Source organism: Capricornis sumatraensis, chromosome 6 (genome assembly GCF_032405125.1).
Source record: "Capricornis sumatraensis isolate serow.1 chromosome 6, serow.2, whole genome shotgun sequence".
Classification (NCBI taxonomy): Eukaryota; Metazoa; Chordata; class Mammalia; order Artiodactyla; family Bovidae; genus Capricornis; species Capricornis sumatraensis.
The window spans coordinates 92123399-92148313 of record NC_091074.1 but is presented as its reverse complement, the minus strand read 5'-3'; the positions used below and the strand labels follow the sequence as shown (position 1 = coordinate 92148313).

Below are 24915 nucleotides of genomic sequence, written 5' to 3'. Positions count from 1 at the left end.
GTTCCAGATCCAGAAGGGAGTACATCAAGGCTGTATATTGTCACCCTGCTTATTTAACTTATATGCAGAGTGCATCATGTGAAATGCAGGGCTGAATGAAGCACAAGCTGGAATCAAGATTGCTGGGAGAAATATCAACAGCCTAAGATATGCAGATGCTACCACTCTAATGGCAGAAAGTGAAGAGAAACTAAAGAGCCTCTTGATGAAAATGAAAGGAGAGTAAAGAAGTTGGCTTGAAACTCAACATTCAAAAAATTAATGTAAGAGCATCCAGTCCCATCACTTCATGGCAAATAGACGGGGAAACAGTGACAGACTTAATTTTGGCGGGGCTCCAAAAATCACTGCAGATGGTGACTGCAAGCATGAAATTAAAAGATGCTTGCTTCTTGGAAGAACAGGCTACATTGTTTAACCTTGGTAGATATTTATTTATTCTAGGCCTTTAAGACAAAGTAATGCGGCCACCATACACAGCTTTTTGAAAACGTCACTATTTGACACGTCAGTGAGATATGAACCTTTGTCTTCATCCAGAAAAGTGCTTATATGCCTAGATAGCAGAAGTTTGCACACTCTTTCAATGGCTTTCTGAACCTCATCCATGATCTATATTTATAGAGTTTATAAACTATAAGCACCAATCCCCAACTCACCAACATAGCTAGAGGTCTCTGCCCAAGAGAGGTGCTTGTTCAGAGCTTTGTTTTAGGGAAACGGTCTACTAATATGGGCAAGACCAAAATTTCTGTTTCTATCCACCTTCCCCACCACCACCAGGATTGGGGATATCACTGCATACCTATTTTTTGATCACATGGAGAAACTTGTATGTGTTCTGGATTCTGGAAAATTCAGTCATTGCAAGGAAAGGAACTCTGAATGATTTGCTTTCTAATGGGGAGTGAGTGTCACCATCTTTATTGATGAAGGAAAATGTTATTGGAGTTCTAACCAAATATTCTTTCTTTTTTTTTTTTATTGAAGCTGTTTCCTCTGCCTCTCCTCTACGTTGGAAACCACATAAGTGGATTAGCAAGCACAAGTAAATTAAGGTAGAGTGCAGAATAATGGTTGATTGGCAGTTCTTCACTAGTTTCCTTTTAGTGTCACAGAGATAAACTTTGATTTTTCAAGATATTGCTTGGGCGATATGGAAGATGATAATATTTCATAATTTAAGGAAATACGGTAGTTTTGAGTTTGATAATGCTTTAGAAATGTTAAAAAGCTGATATAGTTTTGTTTATGTCCAAGTCTGAAGAAAGAATGTGAGATCTGTAGAAATCAAGATAGAGAACATATGATTTTCCAGGAAGATTCATTTATACGAATGTGGTTCTGTGTAACTTTTGATTCCATCACAGTTTTATAAAAGCAGGAACACTCTCAGTTTTTGTGTAGTTCAAGTTTGGTACGAGGAAAAATTAATGACAGATATTATTTTCAAGTATGTGATACATATTTCTGAAGTTTGCATCTGCATTTACTTTACGGTCCTTTGACTATAAAATAGGGACTTTGTTAATAGTCCCTATAAAAATGAAAATGGAAGTGTACAATGAACAAGTCATCCTATAAACTGGAAAATGTGGTGTGAAATATGTAGCCTAATGAATACACATTCGGGTCACGAACCTTATGAAAAAGCTGTGAATAATGAGAAAATCAAGTTTATGCAAAGGGTGACAGAAGTGGAATAAAGTCTGTTAGCACAGGGAGAGTAGAAAAGAGGCAGGTAGGAAGTAAACCAGAAGGAGAAAGTACATAGAACCTGTTGCCTTTCACTCTTGTTTGGAAAGAGCAGATTGTGGTGGTTGTGAAAAACAAAATGTGCAATCCTGTTTCTGATTATACCTTTTAGTTGTTTCTTTCTGGGATTACATCAACCAATTTTCCTTAATTTCCAAATTTGTATTAAAGCTTCCTGTGGCAGGTGCTATTGCTGTATTGCCATGTAACCCCTTGGCCTGTCTCTGAGCCCACTTGCAGCGTGGGAGTGCCTTCAGTTACCCTGATAGCTGCCCAGCTCTTGCACTGGGGGTCTGGGTAGATGAGGGCTTCTTTTTTTTTTTTTAGTGATCTAGGAACATCTTTATTAGAGGTGTTTTTCAATACTTTTCTGCATGCGTAGCAGAAGAGGAAGATGAAGGCTTTCAGCAAGTAAGACTAAGGAGGAAGGAAGGAAATTGCTTATACATGGTGTCATCTGGTATGTTTCTGTCTCCCCTGTTTTCAGTAAACTGGAAGTTGGCTCTAGAGGCTTAATCAAATTCAGATTCAGTTTTTCAGGCAAGATCAGTTTATTAGTGATGTTGGGTTCTTTCTTCTGCATCACCTCATAGGGCACATAATGTTTTATCCCACTTTTAATGATAATTAATTGATCAAAAATTCTAGCTTTAATGATTTTAAGGGGTCAGTCTGGTCCCTTCATTAGAATGTTCCCCATCAATTTTTTACCTAATGAGGTTAGCACACATTGATGATCATTGTGTAGATCCATTATTTCATTACAAATTGAAAAATGATGATTTTCTAAACTATATCTCCCCTTCTGCAGTTATTATTTAAACTTCCTCAGTTCAGTTCAGTTCAGTCCAGTCGCTCAGTCATGTCCGACTCTTTGCGACCCCATGAATCGCAGCACGCCAGGCCTCTCTGTCCATCACCAACTCCCAGAGTTCACTCAGACTCACGTCCATCGAGTCAGTGATACCATCCAGCCATCTCATCCTCTGTCGTCCCCTTCTCCTCCTGAATACAAATTTCCATTCACCATTTCATACAGGAAAGGCAGGATAAAAGCTTTATTTTTAAGCAGCCAGAGTAATAAACCAGTGTTGTGTCACCTTCAGTAGTGAACTGCTGTTTTTTGTTTGTTTTGTTTTTCATCAGCATTATTAACTCATGAATTGTTATTTACAAGTCCCATATGAGATACGCACTTTGCAAATATTTTTTCTCAGTCTATAAGCTTGCCTTTTCATTCTCTTAACACTCTTTCTCAGAGCAGGAGTTTACATTTTAATGACGTTCCACTATCATTTTTTTCTTTCATGGATTATGCCTTTGATATTTTATCTAAAAACTCATTACCAAACCAGGGTCCTCTAGATTTTCTCCGACATTATCTTCCAGAGGTTTTATGTTTTACATTTAGGTGTATGGTCCATTTTGAAGTTAAGTTTTGTGATAGGTATAAAGCCTGTCTCTAGATTCAGTTTTTTGTTTTTGTTTTTTTTTTAACATGTAGATGTCCGGTTGTTTGAAAACCATTTCTTGAAAGGCTGGCCTTTCTCCCTTGAACTGTATTTACTGCTTTGTCAGAGATCAGTTGACTCTGTTTGTGTGGGTTTATTTCTGGGCTCTCTATTCTGTTCCATTGAGCTATTTGTTTCATTTACCTAATGTTTTAGTTCATTATACGCATCTTTTGATGCTTAAATTGTATCATCTCAGGTCAGTGGGAGCTCTTAGAGTTGACTCCTATGTTCTAGGACTCCAGTAGTCTTTAAATTACTTCCTTGCTTCCTGGCACATGATGTCCAGGTTTATCAGACTTTTTCTGCCATTTCTCCAAGGGTCCCCTACTTATTTTTGTTATAAGACTGAGGCCATAGTATGGGTCCTGGATATATTTGGAAGGAAGGGCTAACACAGTGTCCTGATTAATAACATACAGTGTATGAGAAAAAGAAAGACCAAGATGCCTTCATGGTTTTGGGCCCGATTAAGTGCCATCAACTGGGTCCATACCTGGGAGTGGGATTGCTGAGTCATATGTGTTTAACATTTTGAGGAACTGCCAAACTATTTTCCAAAGTGGCTGTACCATTTTACTTTCCCATCAGCAATGTATGAGGGTTACAATTTCTCTACATTCTTGCCAAATTTGTTATTGTCTGTCTTTTTGATTATAGCTGTTGCAGTGGCTATGAAGTGGTATCTCACTGTGGTTTTGATTTGCGTTTCCCTGATGACTAATGATACTGACCATCTTTTCATGTGCTTATCAGCCATTTATATGGCTTCTTTGGAGGAATGTCTATTCAAGTCCTTTGCCTATTTTTAATAGGGTTATTTATCTTTTTATTATTGAGTTTTAAGTCTTTATATAGTCTAGATACAGGTGCTTTATTATGTACATGATTGCAAAATTTTCTCTTATTCTGTGGATTGTCTTTTTACTCTCTTGATGGTGTGCTTCGAAGCACAAAAGTTTTAAGGTTTTAAAAATTTAGTTGATAATTAAAGTTAAACATACCTAATCTAAACATTTAAACCATTTTTAAGTGGACAGTTTATTACATATGTTCACAGTCTTGAGCAACCATCACCACTACCTATTTCCAGGAAGTTTTCATCATCCCCAACAGAAATTCTGTATCATTAAACAATAATGCCCCATTCCTCCTCCCCCCCAGCCCTGGTAATCAGTTTTACTTACTGTCTCTATGAATTTGCCTGTTCTAGATATTTCATACAAATGGAATCATACAATATTTGTCATTTTATTATGTCCAGTTTATTTCAGTTAGTGTGATGTTTTTAAGTTTCATCCATGTTGTAGCATGTATCAAAATTTCATTCCTTAGTAAGATTGTATAAGATTCTACTGTTTGGATCTATCACATGTTCTTTATCTATTTATAAACATTTACATTTTGGTAAAGTCTGATATATCTATTTTTTGTTATTGTTGCTGTGCTTTTGGTATTGTGTCTAAGAAAACTTTCCCTGATCCAGGGTCATAAAGATATAATCCTATTCTTTCATTTAAGAGTTTTATGTGGCTCCTGCTGCTAAGTCACTTGAGTCGTGTCCGACTCTGTGCAACCCCATAGAGGGCAGCCCACCAGGCTCCCCTGTCCCTGGGATTCTCCAGGCAAGAACACTGGCGTGGGTTGCCATTTCCTTCTCCACTTCATGAAAGTGAAAAGTGGAAGTGAAGTCGCTCAGTTGTGTCCGACCCTCAGCGACCCCATGGACTGCAGCCTACCAGGCTCCTCTGTCCATGGGATTTTCCAGGCAAGAGTACTGGAGGTGCCATTGCCTTAGTTTTCCTATATTTAGGTCTTTGATATATTTTGAGATAATTTTTTACATATAGAGTGAGGTAGGGGTCCAAAATCATTCTTTTGCATATGAGTGTTGAGTTGTTTCAGTGTTATTTATTGAAAGACTGTTATTTCCCCATTGTATGGTCTTGGTACCCTTGTTAAAAATTAATTTAACATTTCTAATTAATTAGATTTCTTTCTTGATTCTCAATCTTAATGCTTTGATTAAATGTTTAACTTTAAACCAGTACTAGATAATACTGAAAATTGTAGCTTTGTAGTAAGTTTTGAAATTGGGCTCACCAACTTTGTTCTTCTTTTTCAAGATTGTTTTGGTTTGTTGGTTTTCTTGCATTTCCACACTGATTTTAGAATTAGTCTGTCCATTGCTGGATGAAAAGGTGGTTGAAACTTTGATAGGGATTGTGTTGAATCTATAGATTTATTTGAGAAGTATTTCCATTTTAACAACATTAAGTCTCTGTTCCATAGCATGGAGTGTCTTTCCATTTAATTTTCTTTCATCCTTTAACAATATTTGGTAGTTTGTAGTGTATTCCAGTTCTTACACTGCTTTTGTTAAGTTACTCCTAAGAATTTTTTTCTTTTTGATGCTATCATAAATGGAGTTGTTCATTTCCTTTTTGAATTGCTCATTTCCTTTTTGGGTTGCTCATTGCTAGTATATAGAAGTGCAATTGATTTTTGTATATTCTGTTTCATGCATACTTATTTCATTTGTTCTAATAATTTTATGGTGGATTTCTTAGGAGTTTCTAGATATATATATATATATCATCTGAAAATAGAGACAACTTTCTTTTCTTTTTTCCAAACTATATGCTTTTTTTTTTTTTTTTTTGGACTAATTGCCCTATCTAGAAATTCAAGTGCAGTATGAAATAGATGTAGTGGTGAGAGCAAACATCCTAGTCTTATTCCTGATCTTAGGGGAAGAACATTCAGCTTTTTACTATTAAGTATCCATATCTGCTTTTATTTTATTATTATTATTTTTTCTTTTTGGCCACAATGTACAGCTTATGGGATATTAGTTCCCTAACTAGGGCTCGAACCCATGTCTTTGAGAGTGCAGAGTCCAAACCACTGGACAATGAGGGATTTCCCTTGCTGCTTTTAAAAGGCATCATCTAAAAGTATTTTTTTGAATTTAATGGAAAATAATGACTTTTAAAAAATCTTGCTTTGAAAAAGGCCATTCAAACCAGTCTCATAAGACATCTTTAAGTGTGGATATAAAGTTCCTGAAAATTCTTTCTGCACTGCTCTCTGGTTGTTGTGGGAAACCCCTCTGAAGGTCTGGTCAGGAGGAGCTGCCCCCTCTCCCTTAAGGTTCTGACTTTCCTTCTTTAGGTCACATCTTCTGAGAGTCACACTGGAAACAGATGGAGGTGGGTTTTTCCAGCCCTGGCAGTCTGTGGCTGTGCATTGATCTGTGTCCTGGAATCTCGGGGTTTTGAGTGAAAGGCTTATAAGTATTTTTAGAAGGCAGTGAATGTGGCCTTTTACATAAAGTTTTTGGGGAAAATTACCCATAACTTTATCCTCTTGCATACTATTTTAAATATTCACTTTCAGTCTCTTTCTGTACATAGAATGTATCTTATTACAGTTGTAGGCTCTACATAGTTTCGTTACCTCCTTGATTTATTTAACGTTTGTTTTCTAAGAGTGGTCAAGTTTTATATTATAGGATTAGTGCATAATGTTCCCTCAAGTGGATTTAACCCGAATTTGTTTGATCATTGCCTTGTCTGATATTTAGATTGTTTCTGATATTTTCCCCAAAGACACTACTGCAGTGAACACCTTTGTGCACATGAATTTTTTCTTTTCTCTGGGTTATTATCTTAGGGTAAGTTTCCTAACAAGAAGTGATTAGATCTGAGGTTAGGACTGTCCATACTTAGTCCTAACTTGTTTTGTCAAAGGGTGTATAGGTTCACATTGCATATAATCTTTTAACACAATCTTTGTAGTTTCAACACTTTGTAGTAGTCAGATAGTATGATATTTTGAATTGCTAATAAGTGAAAGTGGCATGAAATTATTAAATTTCCATTTCTTTTTATTATTTTATATGACTTAGTAATATACGTGATAATTAAAGTTAACTCTATATTTAATTTAGAAAATTAATGGGCTTAATTGAAAATGTAAAACATTAAAAAAGTACTTGGTGTCTGATGTTATTATACTTGATTCTTTTCTGACAGCTTGCCGATGTTCACTGTGCTCAGGAAATTTACCATTCCACTTACTTTACTGCTGGAAACCATCATACTCGGGTGATTTTCTTTTTTATTTTCCTCTCTTCCTTTGGTGTCCTCTCCCCACACGCCCACATTATTTTTACCTAGCAAATTCTCAACATCTAGTCATCTTTACAAATAGTTGGTTTGAAGTGCTTGTTGAAATAACTTAAGGGCCAATGGTTTATTCATTTAAAAGCAGACTCCTATTTCCATGATTTCTTAACATGTTATGAGTGTTTTTTTTTAAGTTGTAATTTTATAATTAGACAAATAATATGCACATGTAGTAGAAAATTCTAAAAAAAACAACCCCTGCAAAACAGATGTAAATCTGTTTTCTGAGCTGAATGGAATATACACTGATTCTGGAATGGCAAGGAAAAGTTGTCCACATGTATAGGATGTGTGCTATACTATAGTAGGTGTGCAGGAGATCGGGGAAATTCATTCTGATGCAGTAATTATGATGTAACGTCAGAATAAATTAATTCTTATAATGTTGGTTTAAAATTTTCATGTAAAGATATTCAGGTTGACTCTAAAATGGTGATTCTTGGTTTTGCTGTGGAGATTACTAAACAGTGAAATTAGGATGATGGTCCAGTGTTCTAAGCTTTACTATTGAATTTTATCTTAATCTTTGGATGCTTGATAAAAGTATAAACCAACTAGACCTACCAGCAGGAGCTCTTCTGCTTTTTTTTTTTTTTGATTGAAGGATAATTGCTTTACAGAATTTTGCTGTTTTCTATCAAACCTCAACATGAATCAGCCATAGGTATACATATATCCCCTCCCTTTTGAACCTCCCTCCCATCTCCCGCCCCATCCCACCCCTCTAGGTTGATACAGAGCCCCTGTTTGAGTTTCCTGAGCCATACAGCAAATTCCTGTTGGCTATCTGTTTTACATATAGTAATGTAAGTCTCCATGTTACTCTTTCCATACATCTCACCCTCTCCTCCCCTCTCCCCGTGTCCATAAATCTGTTCTCTATGTCTGTTTCTCCACTGCTGCCCTGTAAATAAATTCTTCAGTACCATTTTTCTAGATTCCGTATATATGCGTTAGAATACAATATTTATCTTTCTCTTTCTGACTCACTTCACCTTTTATGCATTTTGTCCCAGCATCTCTCTAGTGAGAACAGAGAAATACATTTGTAATTAGATTAAGACAAATACTTAAGAAATAGAGTAAATTTGGTTTGATTTACTAATCCATTTAATGTGCTTTTAGTGCTCTTTTTATGTAAAGCATTGTCCATTAGATTTTATGATAGCTATAAAACTGTTAACAATGTCTATTCTCAGTTTATTTAAAAGTATAATTTGTATTTTTCCTCTCCTCCTCCTTTTCTTTATCTATCTACCTATCTATCCTCCACTATTTATTTATTACAGGAAACAATATTCCTTGAACATCATTGTCAGTGTCTTTGCCATCATTCTTGGTGCTTTCATAGCAGCTGGGTAAGACTTTGGACTATTTCTGCTCAATAACTCCTTTGTGTCTTTGACAACAGGCCTGGCCCTGTCCTCATTTTTCATTTTCCATCTGGTTGCAGTTGAATTGAACAGCTAAGAGACAAATCTGTTGATGTTAGTGGAACCTCCATATATTACTGTGAAAGTCAAACTAAGTTCCAAGTTGGCCAGAACATTTCCGAGAAATATGTATAGTGAGCATTACAAGATATTAATACAGCTTTTCTTCATAAAAGAAATGAACTGTGTACTTTTATTACTGAATGTTTGTCTTCAATATAAACATTTTACCAAGAGTTTTGAGATGTTCTTAGGCTAAGAATATAACAGATTTATAAAGCCCTTATATGCTGATTTGTTTTATCCTCCAGTAATGACTTAGCGGTCAATATTTCCAAGGGTGGAATACTCTCATTAAATGTATTTGTATGTTTGGGACATGAGCCAATACCAGTGTATGACCGCTATCTTATTCATTAATAAGTCTGACCAGGAATAAGGATTTCAAGTTTGCATCTGAAAGCAGGCACTCAGACTCCCTTTATAGCACAGTGTTTAAAGTATGTGTGTAGTTACTTTTCTTGGGTTGGAAACTTAACCCTCCTGTCTGTTAGCTCTTTCTTAGCCTCTCTGTGCCTGTTTCCTCATTTATGATACATTTAGCTATTTGTATCTGAGGCTTTTGCATCTGTGGATTTAACCAGGTATGGATCAAAAATATATTTTTTTAATTCTAGAAAATCCCCAAAAGCAAAACTTGAATTTGCTGTGCACTGGCAACTATTTACATGGTATTTACATTGTATTAAGTATTATAAGTAATCTAGAGATGATTTAAAGTATATGGGAGGGTGTACATAGATCAGGGCTTCCCTTGTGGCTCAAATCGTAAAAGAATTCACCTGCAATGCAGGGGACCCAGGTTTGATCCCTGGGTCAGGAAGATCCCCTGGAGAAAGGAATGGCTACCCACTCTAGTATTCTTGCCTGGAGAATTCCATGGACAGAGGAGCCTGGTGGGCTACAGTCCATGGAGTCAGAGTCAGACACGACTGAGAGACTAACACCAACAACATAGGTCACGTACAAACTTTGCACATCGATTTATATAAGGGGCCTGAGTATGCACAGATTTGGGTTCTTCATGTGGAGGGGTTAGAGGTGTGGGGTCCTGGAACCAATCCCCTGTGGATATGGAGGTACAACAGTAATCGAAGAGAAAAACCTACATGAAGTGAAGGGAAGAAAGAAAAGGTTGGAGGAATTTCAGTTAAACTATTTTCATTAACTCATTTAGAAACAAGAGTTCTGGATCATCAATTGCAAATTAGTGGTGTGGGCTACAGAGCCAGGATGTCTGGAACCTTATTCTAGTCTCCTCACTTGAAGTGAAGTGAAGTCACTCAGTCGTGTCCGACTCTTTGCGACCCCATGGACTGTAGCCTACCAGGCTCCTCTGTCCATGGAATTATCCAGGCAAGAATACTGGAGGGGGTTGCCATTTCCTTCTCCAGAGGATCTTCCGAACCCAGGGATTGAACCCAGGTCTCCCGCATTGTAGACAGACGCTTTACCGTCTGAGCCACCAGGGAAGTCCCAGTCTCCTCACTTACCAGATGTATAACTGAGAACAAGCTACTCAACCTCCCTGTGTCTCAGTTATTTTGACTGTTAAGTGAAGATTAGAATAGCATCCCCCTAATACAGTCACTTGTGAGAATTAAATGTAATAGTGAGCCAGGATTCACTCTAATTTATGGCTGAGTCCAACAGAAACATGTTGCAGCACTTACTGTATGCCAAGCATCATTCTATGTGCTAAAGAATCTAGCAGTTAATAAAACAGACAAGAATTCTTACCTTCATGGAGTTTCCATTCTAGTAGACGGTGACAGATATTAGCAATAATAATGATGCTTATTATTGCTATATTGCAAATAGGGGAAAAAGTGGAAACAGTGACATATTTTCTTTTCTTGGGCTCCAAAACCACTGTGGATGGTTACTGCAGCGATGAAATTAAAAGACGCTTGCTCCTTGGAAGAAAAGCTATGACAAACCTAATAGCGTATTAAAATCAGAGACATCACTTTGCCAACAAAGGTCCATATAGTCAAAGCTGATTTTTCCAATAGTCATGTACCAGTGTGAGAGTTGGACCATAAAGAAAGCTGAGTGCCAAAAAATTGATGCTTTCGAACTGTGGTGCTGGGGAACACTCTTAAAAGTCCCTTAGACTGCATGGACATCAAACCAGTCAATCCTGAAGGAAATCAACCCTGAATATTCATTGGAAAGACTAATGCTGAAGCTGAAGCTCCAATGCTTTGGCCACATGATGCAAAGAGATGACTCATTGGAAAATACCCTGATGCTAGGAAAAACTGAGGGCAAAAGGAGAAAGGGATGGCAGAGGATGAGATAGTTAGATGGCATCACCAACTCAATGGACATGAATTTGAACAAATGCTGGGAGACAGTGAAGGACAAGGAAGCCTTGTGTGCTGCAGTCCATGCAGTTGCAGAGAGTGAGACATGACTTAGAAACTGAACAACAAATTATTGTTATAAATGTGTTTAGTCCTTTACCTAGGCCAGGGTTTACTATTTGAATTTTTATCTGTAATTTCCTCTTCTCCAATTCTAGCTATGTCTGAGCTGGCCTGTTTGGTTTCATTGCTGGTCCAGACATTAAGCAGCCACACTTAGAGCCTAAGTTTTGGTCATGAAGACTCTTGTTCAAACAGAATAAGATACATAAAGTAGCTAAAAATGGGATTTGTTCTATTGAAAGTGCCTTCCTCCTCCAGGGCTCTGAGGTCTCCACTGGGCCTCCTCTCTTTTCTAGGTTTCTTGGAGCTCAGTTTGAAAACCACTGACTTAGAATCATTGAAGACTTTTACAAAAATTAGTTTATAAAAATGTAAGTCTTTGATGAAGAATGGCAGTTCAGGCACTGTGTGTGTGAAGGCACATTCCCAGAAGCGGTTAGTAGGAATTCAGCTCATATTTAACATATGTGATAACTCTAAAGAGCTGAAAGGGTAAATAGTGTTTCCTGAAACATCTGACTTCTACCCAAGAGCCAGCTTGGAGTAGTAATTCTCGACTTTTTCTTTCCTCAGCACCCACAGAATGGATAACCTTCTTATGGGTAATGAGTGCAGTCTTAGCTGCAGGCCAGCGGTAACCCCACCTTTCTTTGCTGTCACTCAAATTAATTCATCAAATGCAAGTATAGATGAGCCAGTTTGGGCTGCTGTAACAAATAGACCCCACATCTTGGTTGTTTAACATACCAAATATATTTTCCCCCTATTCCACGTACATACCAACATCAGTTAATGCTGTGGGGGTGCTCTGCCCATTAATAGCTACTCAGGGACCCAGGCTGAAGGAACCTCTGCCTCAAAGGGGGTTTTCTTTCTCATCAAGAAAGGAAGAAGATGTGTGGGGAATTGTACATTCACTCTCCAGAGTTTTCCCCAGAAGTGACATGTGTTACCAAAGCATGGCCAATAACAGTTAAAATAGAATATCTGTGAACACCCCTAAATGACAATCCCGAGGGTTAACCATGACTCTGCCCCCATCTATAACACAAGTAAATTCTTCCCAAACTTCTGTGCTTTCACAACTGGCCTAAATAGATGATGTTGAGAATTCTTGGTCCCCCTCAAGTAGGAGATGTGAAAACTCCAAGAATTCCCCTAAGGCTCTCTGAGGAAGTAAGTAAAATACTTCCTTTCCATTCCTCTGGAATCTTCAGGTTTTTGCCCGTTCAACTCTTTGCCATCCTAAGGAAGGCAGATTCTTTTTTTTTTTTTTTTTATTGGTTATACAAAATCCTTATTTTATCTACACTGTTTTGCATTTTCCAGATAATTCAGTTTAGATTCTCAGGAGCTTCCATAGAATCTTGTAACATATGCCAGTCCTCTGTAATAAGCCCATCTTCTGTGCAGGTTCTTCTTTACACTGAGCTGAATGGGGTAGGCACGATTTGGAAAACTCTCCTTTGAGAGTTTCTATTTTTGTGATTGAACCACAGAATTCTGATTTACAATGATTTAAAATTATAATGTCACAAATATATTTGTAGGTAAGTAATACCAATGGAAGCTTCAGGCAAAGTCTGGTTTAATTTGCATTCCAATCTTGATGCACTTTTTGCATATTTCCCTCTTTTTGGTTAGAAATAATCTTATTTTGATACTGAAGGGGACAAGGATATGCCACCCCAAAATGTGCCACGTTGACATAAATGTTATTTTGAGTTGAAGGCAATTGAGAATCAACAAGTGTGGGAAGAGTTCTCTGCCTTCCCCTTTTCTGCATAAAAGTAGACCATAAATTTCCCTTTGTGAAGGTGTCCCTGGTCCTTAGTCAGAATAGGAAAGCAGTTCTTATCACCAGACACAGAGTCAGCATCAAGATGAGTCAGCATAAGCAAACCTTATTAAAATAACCCTTATCTTCCATAAGTTTCCTCTATATATTTCCCAGTGCCTTTTCCACAATTTATTTATTCCTTGAAGCTCCCACCCTCTGCTATGTTTATGTGGTATATAAGCTCCATTGTCTAACCACCTCGTTGAGTTTCATTTCTTTTCTGTGAACTCCTGTGCATGTAAAATATTTAATATGATTTGTATTTTTTTCTCCTATTACTCTATTGTCAGCTAAATTTGCAGGCCCCCCAGATACTGACCCAAAGATGATAGAAGAAACCTCCTTGACAATATATAATTCATAAGTATATTATTCATACTTATGAATTATGACATGGGTGTGGTACTGTTTGCAAGGTCAAGTGCAGGTGATGAATCATATCTGGGCTTAGCTGTTGGTTCCTCTCCTCCCTTTGCCATATTCCCCTCAAATATGTTTATACTAGTGTTGTTTATTTAAAATGGAAATGGAAGAGAAGGCTTCAAAGAATGGGGAGAAAGAGGCCTTAGAGGAGTTGCAGAGGACATCTGAGAAGGCACTGGCACCCCACTCCAGTACTCTTGCCTGGAAAATCCCATGGACGGAGGAGCCTGGTGGGCTGCCGTCCGTGGGGTCGCTGAGGGTCAGACACGACTGAGCGACTTCACTTTCACTTTTCACTTTCATGCATTGGAGAAGGAAATGGCAACCCACTCCAGTGTTCTTGCCTGGAGAATACCAGGGACGGGGGAGCCTGGTGGGCTGCCGTCTCTGGGGTCGGACAGAGTCGGACATGACTGAAGCAACTTAGCAGCAGCAGCAGCAGCAGCAGCAGCAGCAGCAGCAGCAGAGGACATGGACCCTGCCTTTCCATTTTGATAGACAGGATAGTGAGGATACTGGTGGTAAAAGTGACTGTTAGGGGACCAGATGGAAGTGTCAGTTCCTCCTTTGACCTCTTTGGCCTGTCACTGCCCGGCTGTCTCCAGAGGGCTGTACTCGGGATGGCTCTGTGTACAACAAGAAAAGCCACAGGTGGGTTGAACAAATCACTCCCCTTAGGAAAACAAGGCTCATGCTGATTTATTAGCAAAAGAAGGGCTTCCTAGTCAAAGGAAGATGGTTAATGTCCGTCTGGTTTTAAGCTGTTATGATTAAGTTGAGGCTTCCTGGTGGCCTGATTTTGTTCTTGTCTGGAGGCAGGGGAGAAGAATCAGCCATTCACCGCCACACAGGGGGAAAGTATGCCAGAGAAAAGGCAGTTTTACCAGCACTGCAAATGGATTTGATCAGGGAAAGATAAAACAGAAGGCCTCTGAGGCCAAGCTGTGAGTTTCTGATAATCATATTCCTTTGTATTCTCCCTCCCAGTTCTGACCTTGCTTTTAACTTGGAAGGCTATATTTTTGTATTCCTGAATGATATCTTCACGGCAGCGAATGGCGTTTACACCAAACAGAAAATGGACCCAAAGGTACCAGACTTTCACTTCTTTGGCTTTTAGGCTTTGTCATCTGACCCCTGAAATAACAACTTGTAAAGCGGGCATGTAATTTAATTTACATGTTATGATCTATAGATTACTAATTTCTTTTAAATTATACTGTGCATAGATCTTGTTATTCCTTGTCATGCAAAATTTGGGGTGAAAATTAGGTAGGAATGGAAACACAGGCACTATTTTGGGTGCAAAGAAAGAATGCTGCATAGAAAGGTGATCATTTTGAAAGGCAAGGTAACACTAAAAGTTTTTTTACCATCACCATCAGTGATCAAGTAAAGTCAGGAGTATTCTGAAAGCAACTCTAATTTGAAAGTCTGGAGATGTGGGTTACAGATACAAGTATTGCTGAAGAAAGTGAAAGTGAAGGTCACTCAGCAGTGTCCGACTCTTTATGACCCTATGGACTCTAGTCCACCGGGCTCTTCTGCTCATGGAATTCTCCAGGCAAGAATACTAGAGTGGGCTGCCATTCCCTTCTCCAGGGGATCTTCCTGACCCAGGGATCAAACCCATGTCTCCTGCATTCTTTATCATCTGAGCCACCAGGCTGACAGGTTAATGTGACTTCACTTCTCCAAACCTCAGTTTCCTCCTCTGTGGAGTTAGATCACTGGAATGGATAAATGATAAGGCCCTTTCATGAGGGGCGGGTGGGCAGATGGGCTTTCCTCCCATGTGGCTGCCCCTGGGTTAGAGCTCCAAGCCCTCACCCCCACCCCAGCTGTGCAGGAAGCTCTGGAGGATGGGCCAGGCATATGTTCCTTTGTTCCCAGTTCTTTGTGTTGACTGAGGATGTTTGCTTTGATGGACAGGCTTATTCCTATGAGCTGTTTTTTATCTGTACTGTATTTTTCATTTATTTTTTAATGGCAGTTTTATGTAACTGGGTTTGTTGCCTTTTGAGAATCACAATATGTCACCCTGTATGGAAAGTGGTGGATGTAGTCTCTTCAATGAAAATTAAATTTATGCAAGATTGGAAACAAGATACCTGGTGTTTTAACCCTGCTGTTCCTTAATAGAAGGAACAGATGTTTTTAAGAAGTTTTGTTTATATTAGCATTTTTAATGCTATTGACTTTGTTCCAGACTTCCTGTTCTGAATAGCATGCTTTAAAAAAAAAAAAAGGAACAATTAGCATGTTAAAGATTGGTGGAACCTCGGAGTCCATCCAGCTCCATCCATTTTATATCTCATTTTTTGGGTAAAACAAATTTTTAAAAAAAATCACAGTATACTTGAAGCATTTTATTTTATGCCAGAAGTTTGCTGAAAGTATTCAAATGCAGAACTGGTCAGAATGTGTATTCTAACTCTGCATAAGTACATGGTTGTATAAATAGCTCCAGGCAAATAAATGGCTCCAGGAAATCTGACACTTTATATTTCTAAAATTGAGTGGAGTTTTCTTGGCTTTTGCAGGAGTTAGGGAAATATGGAGTGCTTTACTACAATGCCTGCTTCATGATTATCCCAACTCTTATCATTAGTGTCTCCACTGGAGACCTTCGACAGGTAAGCTGATGACAGTCATTCATTCTTACTTAGCAGTCTTCACAATTTTAATATTTAACCTGCAGTACATTAAAATATTTAATGCAGTACATTAAAATAAAAAGTGTATAAAGGAAAAAAGTGTTTAAAGGTAACTAGGATTTCCAAAAGCAAGACGTTTGATATCCTCAGTAATACCTTTGGCACTTTCCTTTCTTTGCATTTGTCTTTAAATCCCTGGGAAGTAGCAGGAAGGAGTCAAAAAAACTCTGGCCTTGAAGCGTTTAGCAAGACAACAATAACTAAAATCTGGGGTTTGAGTCTCCCTTTCCCCTTCGTTGGTGTGAGGACCCTGGGAAAGTTAATTAACATTGAACGGGATTTTGATAGTTTTAAAAATGGATTTACTTATTTATTACCTTTATTATGGACATTTGGAAACATACACACAAAGTAAAGAATAATTTGATGATGGATTTTAAAGCTAATCCCAGATGTCATGGCATCTGCCTCTAAATATTCCAGGATCTGGAATTTTGAGGTCTTGTTCTTTTGGTATTTGCCCTGTTCACTTATCTGTTGCATACCTGTCAGAGACAGGTAAATTAGCAGAAGGATATGAGGTTCAGCTGGGGCATGTGGGTATCTCTTAGGTAGGGTGGATGTTCACCCCATAACATCCACAATGGCCACCTTGAAATGTGCTGGCTCAGAAGGTTGCCAGACACACCACTTGAAGTTCATGTGAGAAACGAGGTGTGGTAGGCAAAACCCTTGTCCAGTGTGGCCTCTGGCCTCTCCCACAGATGCCCACCCCACCCCCTGCACCAGTAGCCAGGCATTAACCCTCATTAATCCAGTTGTTGCTAGGCTGGGGTGGTGTTTACAGCCCCCCTACCCCTGCCACCACAGCAGACGTTTACCTACCATATGACAGCATTTCTGCATTTAACAGCATGGTTGTATGGTGCACACTGATTGAGCATCAGTGCCCCTTGTTGCCCGCCAGGGGTTTGAATGACTTCAGAAGGCTGCATACTCCTGAGGACTCCTGGGGTGAATATTAGGGCTTCTTGTTCCTTCTCAGAACTATACTTTCTCCCTTTTCTGATTCCTTTCTCAGAACAAGGGAATAGTGGACTGGCTTAGTAGCAATGTCCCCAGGGGTAAACATCCATTTCCATGTGTTTATATTGAAGACTACCAAGAAACACCAGTTTTAATATAGGAGTCTCAGTTTGTGAACCTGGGCCTTCCTGTTAATTCAGAATATTGGAAGTTAAAGAAGTGTCTTTATTAATAACGAACAAGGGCAGAATATCTAAAAACACAGTACTTATTTTTCAGTTACCATTAGTTAAACCAATTTAGTGCCAGCAGCCTTACATAAACAAGATGAAATTATGAGCCCTCAATGAAGTAGTCTTTTCATTATTATAAAAATGAGTTTTTCTTTTGAGTCTCTGGAATTCATCTCTTCTGAGATTCTGATGCTTTATAGCTTTTCAGATATATATTTATTTCTAAAGTATAAATCCAGAAACTCTTAGAACACTTGATTGAAACTAAAAGCTTGTTTCACCATAGAAACAATGTTATGAATGGCATAGTGACCAGAAACTGAATTTTAGGCACCTTTTGAAAATAGACTACGTGTATTATGTTAATAATTTATAACAGTATTTCAATAGGAATATGTATTTCTACATTCAAGTTATTGACTTACAAACTTATAGCCTGGTGCTTTCAGAAGTTGCCACCTGCTGTAATTATTATTATTATGCAGAATTATTATAGTTTCTCATCTAATAATAAAAATAGCTAAGAATTATCAAGGAATCATTCTATCAGACATTGTTTGAAACAGTGTACATGAACTGTCTCATTACATTCTCACAATAGCCTGAGGAGAAGGTATTATTAATTATCCCCATTTTATATGCAAGGAATCTAGGGCACAATATTTAAATAACTTTCCAAGGAAAGTAGGTGAGAGATCCAAGAGGCTGTCTTACTCTAGAAACACACCCTCTGCTGTAATCTCAGTTTTTAAATTTGTATATTGAAAGTATTTGTTTCTTTCCTTCATGTATGAAAAAGCATGACCTATCACTATAGCTTAGAAAGTATAAGAGACCTTAGATTTTCTTCAGCTTACTCAATTCTAGTGTTCTAGGAGAATATTGTATTCCTATTCTGACTTTCCATGCTGGAGTATCTCAGTATTTACCCTATCTAGCCTCTTCCATTTGATCAGTCTCTTAAGATTTCAAATAGAAGTTCCTATAGTTACCTTAGAGCCCAAGCAATGATAACTATTCTCTGAAATTCCAGATGGATCAGAGCTAAATATATAGATTTATTTAAACATCTATAAGAAAAATTATTATCAGAAAAATATTTTTTTTCTGTAAGAGAAGACCTCTACAAAAATACAAAAGTCATTAAGTTAAAAATTTGACTAACTTGTTATATGGTAAGAGATGCCAAAAGAGATGAGATACTGTAATCAGTTTAACTAACAAGTTAGTCAAATTTTTAACTTAATGACTTTTGTATTTTTGTATTGTAATCAGTAATTTTAAAAAACTCTGTAGGAAAAATGGTAAGATTTTCATTTCTGTCACTTCATTGTTCTGCCCTGTGTTCACTGAATCATCATGAATTTCTTCCAGCTGGTCACTTTTAACCATGGCTGAATCCATTTTAGACTGTGAACAAAATATAACAAAGTAGTGAACTATGTAATTAGGTGTGTTAGTCTGCAATATAAAATTGCATTTTATTACCAAGTTTGGTTTGATTGTATTGAAAGGTGATTGGTGAATTTGAGTGAAAGGTTAACTTCTCATGTTAATGGAAGGAGTACTTTGATGAGTCATTTTTCCCAGTTGACTGGAAGAGTCAGAGATTCTGTTGAGACTCATGTGTGTGACTCACTGTACTCCTGGACCTTGGACTTCCACAGTCAGCAGATCTGGTAATAGCACCTTGATTCTGTTTGTGATTAACGAAGTCAGTAATGCCAGCTCCTCTTGTTAACAAATTAGGTTCTTGGAAAATAATGTGTAAACTTTCTTTAGTTAATCAAATCACTGCAATAAGTTCAAAGTACATTTAATGTATTGCAGTTGATGGATAGAAATAAATAATAGGACTTTTTTCTGATTTAAAAAAATAATGAAAAATGAAAAAGATTCACATTCCAACATACTTTCACAGAAATAGTAAGTTTGAAGCAGGAAGTACTTTGTTGTTACTCATTTTAAATTATTTTCTGTTTTCAAATAAGTATCATTCTATGTGATTTTTTAAAATGCCACCAGCACAGCTTCATCATTATTAAAGGAACAGAATAAAACTAAAGTCTATCAAAATTGAAGTTGGCAATGAATCCAAATATTTTTTATGAAAATTACCACGTAGTACTCAATGGCTTATGTGGTATCGAGAACATACAGTTTTTATTTACTGTTTTCATAAATACTCCCAGTTCTTTGAGTAGATAAGTGTTTCCTATCTTTGGTTTGAAGTTTGGGGCATATGGCTTTCTCTTATTCCCAATTTTATTTAACTTTTTAGACACAGAGTGTTTTCTGTAAGTTTCTGTTTTATTTTGATCTTTTGACAATCTTGGCATAAAATGTCCTGATGTTTTCTGACCCTTTAATTGGCTTGGGGCTTGCCAGCAGGACAGGTTTATATTTACTATATTTTTTATTTCAAAAGTAAGTGTTAAAAAGAAAAGTTTTATTATGAAAACTTTCAAACCTATTCAGAAGGAAAGAGAATAGTATGCAGATCCCATGTACTCAACCAGGTTTGGTGGTTATCAACATTTAATGTGTATTTTTTTCATAAGGAAGGTGGGCAAAGTATTACTGAGGAAACAGTGACAGTAAAGTGTGACAAAGTTGTACTAGTCAGAGAAGAGAACTCCACTTTAATTGGTTTAAAAATTTGAATTATAAACTTAAGGAGGATTTAGTGTTAAGTCTATAAAGTTACTAAAACTTGGCTAACAAAGTATTGCTAAATAGAAGTCATATTTAATCATGTTATTCAGCACATTCTTACATATAGTCTTGAGTCACTGTAAAATCATTTTTGGATTCAGGCAAGGGAAAAATCATGAATAAAATACTCCTTTTTATTGTTATCTATCTTTTCCAAAGGATTAATTTTATTTTCTCACCTAGGGACTAAGAGAAAAAGCTGAGCATTAAACTTCTCTACCAGCTCCTTTATCCCAGTTACTTGATTGGTTTGTAAATAGGAAACAATAGGTTATTTGTTCATGATACTTTTAAGGATCTATAAATTCTCTCTTTTTTTTTTTTTTTTTTTGCTGCTCTTAGTTCCCTGACCAGGGTTGGAACTTGGGCCCCAGCAATGAAAGTGCTGAGTCCTGGCTACTGGACCATCAGGGAATTCCCCTTCCACCCTTTTCCTTTTGTGCAAATACTTGAAAATAGTTTGTGAACTTAAAAGTTTTCTTAGTCTTGCCAATATTGTTAATTTTATAATAAAGTTTCTTTTAAGATTATTAAAAAGTGAACACAACCTTGATTTTATGACTAGAAATTAGTAAAAATTTTAAAACAGCCACAGCAATAATAACTGTCATTTTATTCTTGCCACCTGCCAGGTTCTAAACAGTTTCATTAAATCCTCACATTGACCTTTGAGGCAGTTTTTAAAATAATAATTCCCATTTTGTGAAATGAGCCTCAGGTTCAGAGAAGAAAAGTAATTTGCCCCATGTCTCACAGCTGATATTATCCAGGAGTTTTGAAACTGTGTTTTTCTGTTTGTGAAAATGGAATTTGTACTAGAATGTGCAGATTGATAAAACCAATATTATTATTCTAACCATTAGTTTTCTTTGCTTTTTTAAACAATAGGCTACTGAGTTCAATCAATGGAAGAATGTTCTGTTTATCATACAATTTCTTCTTTCCTGTTTTTTGGGGTAAGAATCCACAGATAAGAAGCTTTGGTCTCTTGTTTCTCTTGATAAGTCAAATCAAAATATACGTTCTCTCTGCTTTGTCAAAATCCCTTAGTCTGTGCTTCTCCAGCTTTTTCTGAGACGTAGCCCTGTAGCAGCCCTGGAGAAGGAAATGGCAACCCACCCCAGTACTCTTGCCTGGAAAATCCCATGGATTGAGGAGCCTGGCAGGCTACGGTTCATCAGGTCACAAAGCGTTGAACATGACTGAGCAATTTCAAAAAGCTCTGTAGCAGAGGAGTGGATCGGGACCAATGACCTCCAAAATATGATGTTGCCTATTGATTTCTGCAAGTTAGTTTGAAATAAAGTCAGCTGCCCTATCACATTCAAATGTGTTTTTTTGTCTTTGTCCCAGTGTCCCAAGTTTCCCAAGATTCTCACCTCACATAAATATGTGGAAATAACCATTTTCTGTTATGCTGTACCTGTTATATTCAGGGTGTTTTCTGAGGAGATTTGCCCAGGTCATTGTTCAATAATTTAGGCTTTTGTTCTTATAATTTTCCTCAGGTGTATCATTCTGTTGAGGGGCCTTGCAGCTTGTGTCTTTTCATATGTTCCCCAAACTTGAAAATTCCCTTTCTAAATAGATAATACATACAGTTCAGTTCAGTTCAGTCGCTCAGTCGTGTCTGACTCTTTGCGACCCCATTAATTGCAGCACGCCAGGCCTCCCTGTCCATCACCAACTCCTGGAGTTCACTCAGACTCATGTCCACCGAGTCAGTGATGCCATCCAACCATCTCATCCTCTGTCGTCCCCTTCTCCTCCTGCCCCCAATCCCTCCCAGCATCAAAGTCTTTTCCAATGAGTCAACTCTTCGCATGAGGTGGCCAAAGTACTGGAGTTTCAGCTTCAGCATCATTCCCTCCAAAGAAATCCCAGGGTTGATCTCCTTCAGAATGGACTGGTTGGATCTCTTTGCAGTCCGATTCTCAAGAGTCTTCTCCAACACTTCTCCAACAGTTCAAAAGCATTAATTCTTCGGCGCTCAGCTTTCTTCACAGTCCAACTCTCACATCCATACATGACCACTGGAAAAACCATAGCCTTGACTAGATGGACCTTAGTTGGCAAAGTAATGTCTCTGCTTTTCAATATGCTATCTAGGTTGGTCATAACTTTTCTTCCAAGGAGTAAGCGTCTTTTAATTTCATGGCTGCAGTCACCATCTGCAGTGATTTTGGAGCCCCCCAAAATAGTCTGACACTGTTTCCACTGTTTCCCCATCTATTTCCCATGAAGTGATGGGACCAGATGCCATGATCTTATTTTTCTGAATGTTGAGCTTTAAGCCAACTTTTTCACTCTCCACTTTCACTTTCATCAAGAGGCTTTTTAGTTCCTCTTCACTTTCTGCCATAAGGGTGGTGTCATCTGCATATCTGTGGTTATTGATATTTCTCCTGGCAATCTTGATTCCAGCTTGTGCTTCTTCCAGCCCAGAGTTTCTCATGATGTACTCTGCATATAAGTTAATACATACAATATTAATAAGATATTAATTATAAATATTAATTATCAAATGATAGATTAATGTATTAATATAGATTAATTAATATGTTAATATTAATAAGATAATATATACAACAGGTAAATAATTCAAAAGCTGCAAAAGGATGCACAGGGGAACATAAGCTACCCTCTGTTCTTCCCTGCCTTGTGGCACTCACTGAAGTTTTCCTCTTTAGAAGTTTTGAAGAGACCTCCTCTCCACTGCTTGAAGTCTTTGAAATATCCTTCCTGGGCTGGGCTCCATGTACACACGAGCACCTGTGTCTTACCCCATGAGAAAGGGTCTTTGAATGACTGTCTTGGAATTACTTGTCAAAAGATTTTTCCTATGAAGAAAGATGAATTTCCCCTTATTATTTTTTTGATTACTAGTACTACAATTTTCATTGTTGTGTAGATGGACTGAGACAACTCATGATGTCTTTGATCAACAGTCTTCAATATATTTTTTTTAATTTTAATTTTTACTTTATTTTACCTTACAATACTGTATTGGTTTTGCCATACATTGACATGAAAACCTGATCTTACTTGCAGCAATGTAGTCTCGTACAGTAAAAGTGTTTATGTATATTCTCCAGCTCAGTAATTCTTTCTTTAGCTGTGTCTGATTTAATGTTTAACCTATTTCTTGGAGTTTTTAAAAAATTTATAGTTTATTGAGGTATAGTTGATGTACAATAATATATAATGACAACCCACTCCAGTATTCTTGCCAAGAGAATCCCATGGACAGAGGAGCGTGGTGGGCTATGTAGTCCATGAGGTCGCAGAGTCAGACATGACTTAGTGACTAAACAACAGCAATTATATATGTTTCAGGCATACAGCATAGTGATTCACAGTTTTTAGAGGTTATAGTTCTCCATTTATAGTTATTATGAAGTATTGGATATATTCCCTGTGTTGCACTATATATCCCTATAGATTATTTTATATATAGCAGCTTGTACATCTTAATCCCTTATTCCTTTCTCGCTCCTCCCCACTGGAGTTTTTGATTTTAAGAATTTTATTTGTAAAAGTTCCACAGTTTTTTTTAAACTTAATCTGTTCATTCATGATGTTCTTTTGTTGGTTATCTTTGTGACTGTATCTTTTATTTCTTTAAATATTACACACATAGCTACACTGTATCTGGTGATTCTAATACCTGCAGTTCTTGAGAATCTAAATATATAGGTTGTTCACTCAATATGTGTTTGTGAATGTCATTATGGTTTGTTTTCTTGTGTATTTGGTGATCTGTGATTTGTAAGCATATGATTCAATCTTAATTGTTAGGATTAATCTTATTAATCATAATTTTATGGGCCAAAATTAGGAATTTGAGAAACTTTCGTGAATGGACAAATTGTTTTTAGTCTCGTTGGTAGCCAGGTGTGCTCCTGACTTGGGCCACTCTGGCCTTTTTGAGGGTCTGGGCTCAGTGGGCTAGTGTCTCTTCTCATTTGAGGTTTGGCCCAGGGCTCAGGCCCAGAGAGTGTTGTTTTGCAATGGCCTCTGCCCTGACGAACTCTGGTCCTGTACCCAGTTTCTCCTGTTTTCAAAGAAGGGATTTTGGGCAACCTCTTGTGCCTCTTTCAAACCAGCAATCTCTCAAATAATGTGTTCTTTCCAGGCATTGGTTGTTTGGCAATGCTGAGTACTAAGTGCTCCCAGAACTTAGGCTGCCATTGTTGAATGCCTAACCATAGTAAGATATTTATATCCAAGCTGCTGACTGAGAACAAAGAATTTCGAAAAAAATCTACTAACCTGTGTTTGTGAGTTACTCTTTGTCAATTACCTTCCCCCCATTCCGATAATAAAAAATTCAATTCATATCACACAGACTCAGACTAGTACCTTTCCTTGCCTAAGCCTATGTTCACCTATATGTAAACAGCACAGTCAAGTTTTAGTTTTATCTTATATCATTAGAAACGATGAGATACTGCCTTTTTTTTTTTTTTCACTTGCCCTTGTAGCCATTACATTCGAAAATCAAGAAACAAACCCTTTGATGTCAGCTGTCTGCAGTGAGTGGTGGGGTAAGCAGTGCCTAGATGTGAGTTGGCAGCTTCTGGGGCTTCTTTGTCAGAATCTTGACCCCATCTGTCTACAGCTCTACACATTTTTTTTCC

At 37.5% G+C, this 24915-nt stretch overlaps 1 protein-coding gene across 2 annotated transcripts in view; it reads left to right on the top strand.

Annotated features, from left to right (window-relative positions):
• The window catches only part of SLC35D2 (solute carrier family 35 member D2), a 59052-nt gene that overhangs the window by 21665 nt on the left and 12472 nt on the right, over positions 1–24915 (top strand). Inside the window, exons 4-9 of one of the 2 annotated variants that reach the window (XM_068974143.1) lie at positions 991–1058; positions 7304–7375; positions 8746–8814; positions 14632–14734; positions 16188–16280; positions 21164–21231. In XM_068974143.1, coding sequence (XP_068830244.1) covers positions 991–1058; positions 7304–7375; positions 8746–8814; positions 14632–14734; positions 16188–16280; positions 21164–21231 — 473 coding nt within the window. The remainder of the gene's footprint in view (positions 1–990; positions 1059–7303; positions 7376–8745; positions 8815–14631; positions 14735–16187; positions 16281–21163; positions 21232–24915) is intronic. The other variant, XM_068974144.1, reaches the window with a different exon arrangement.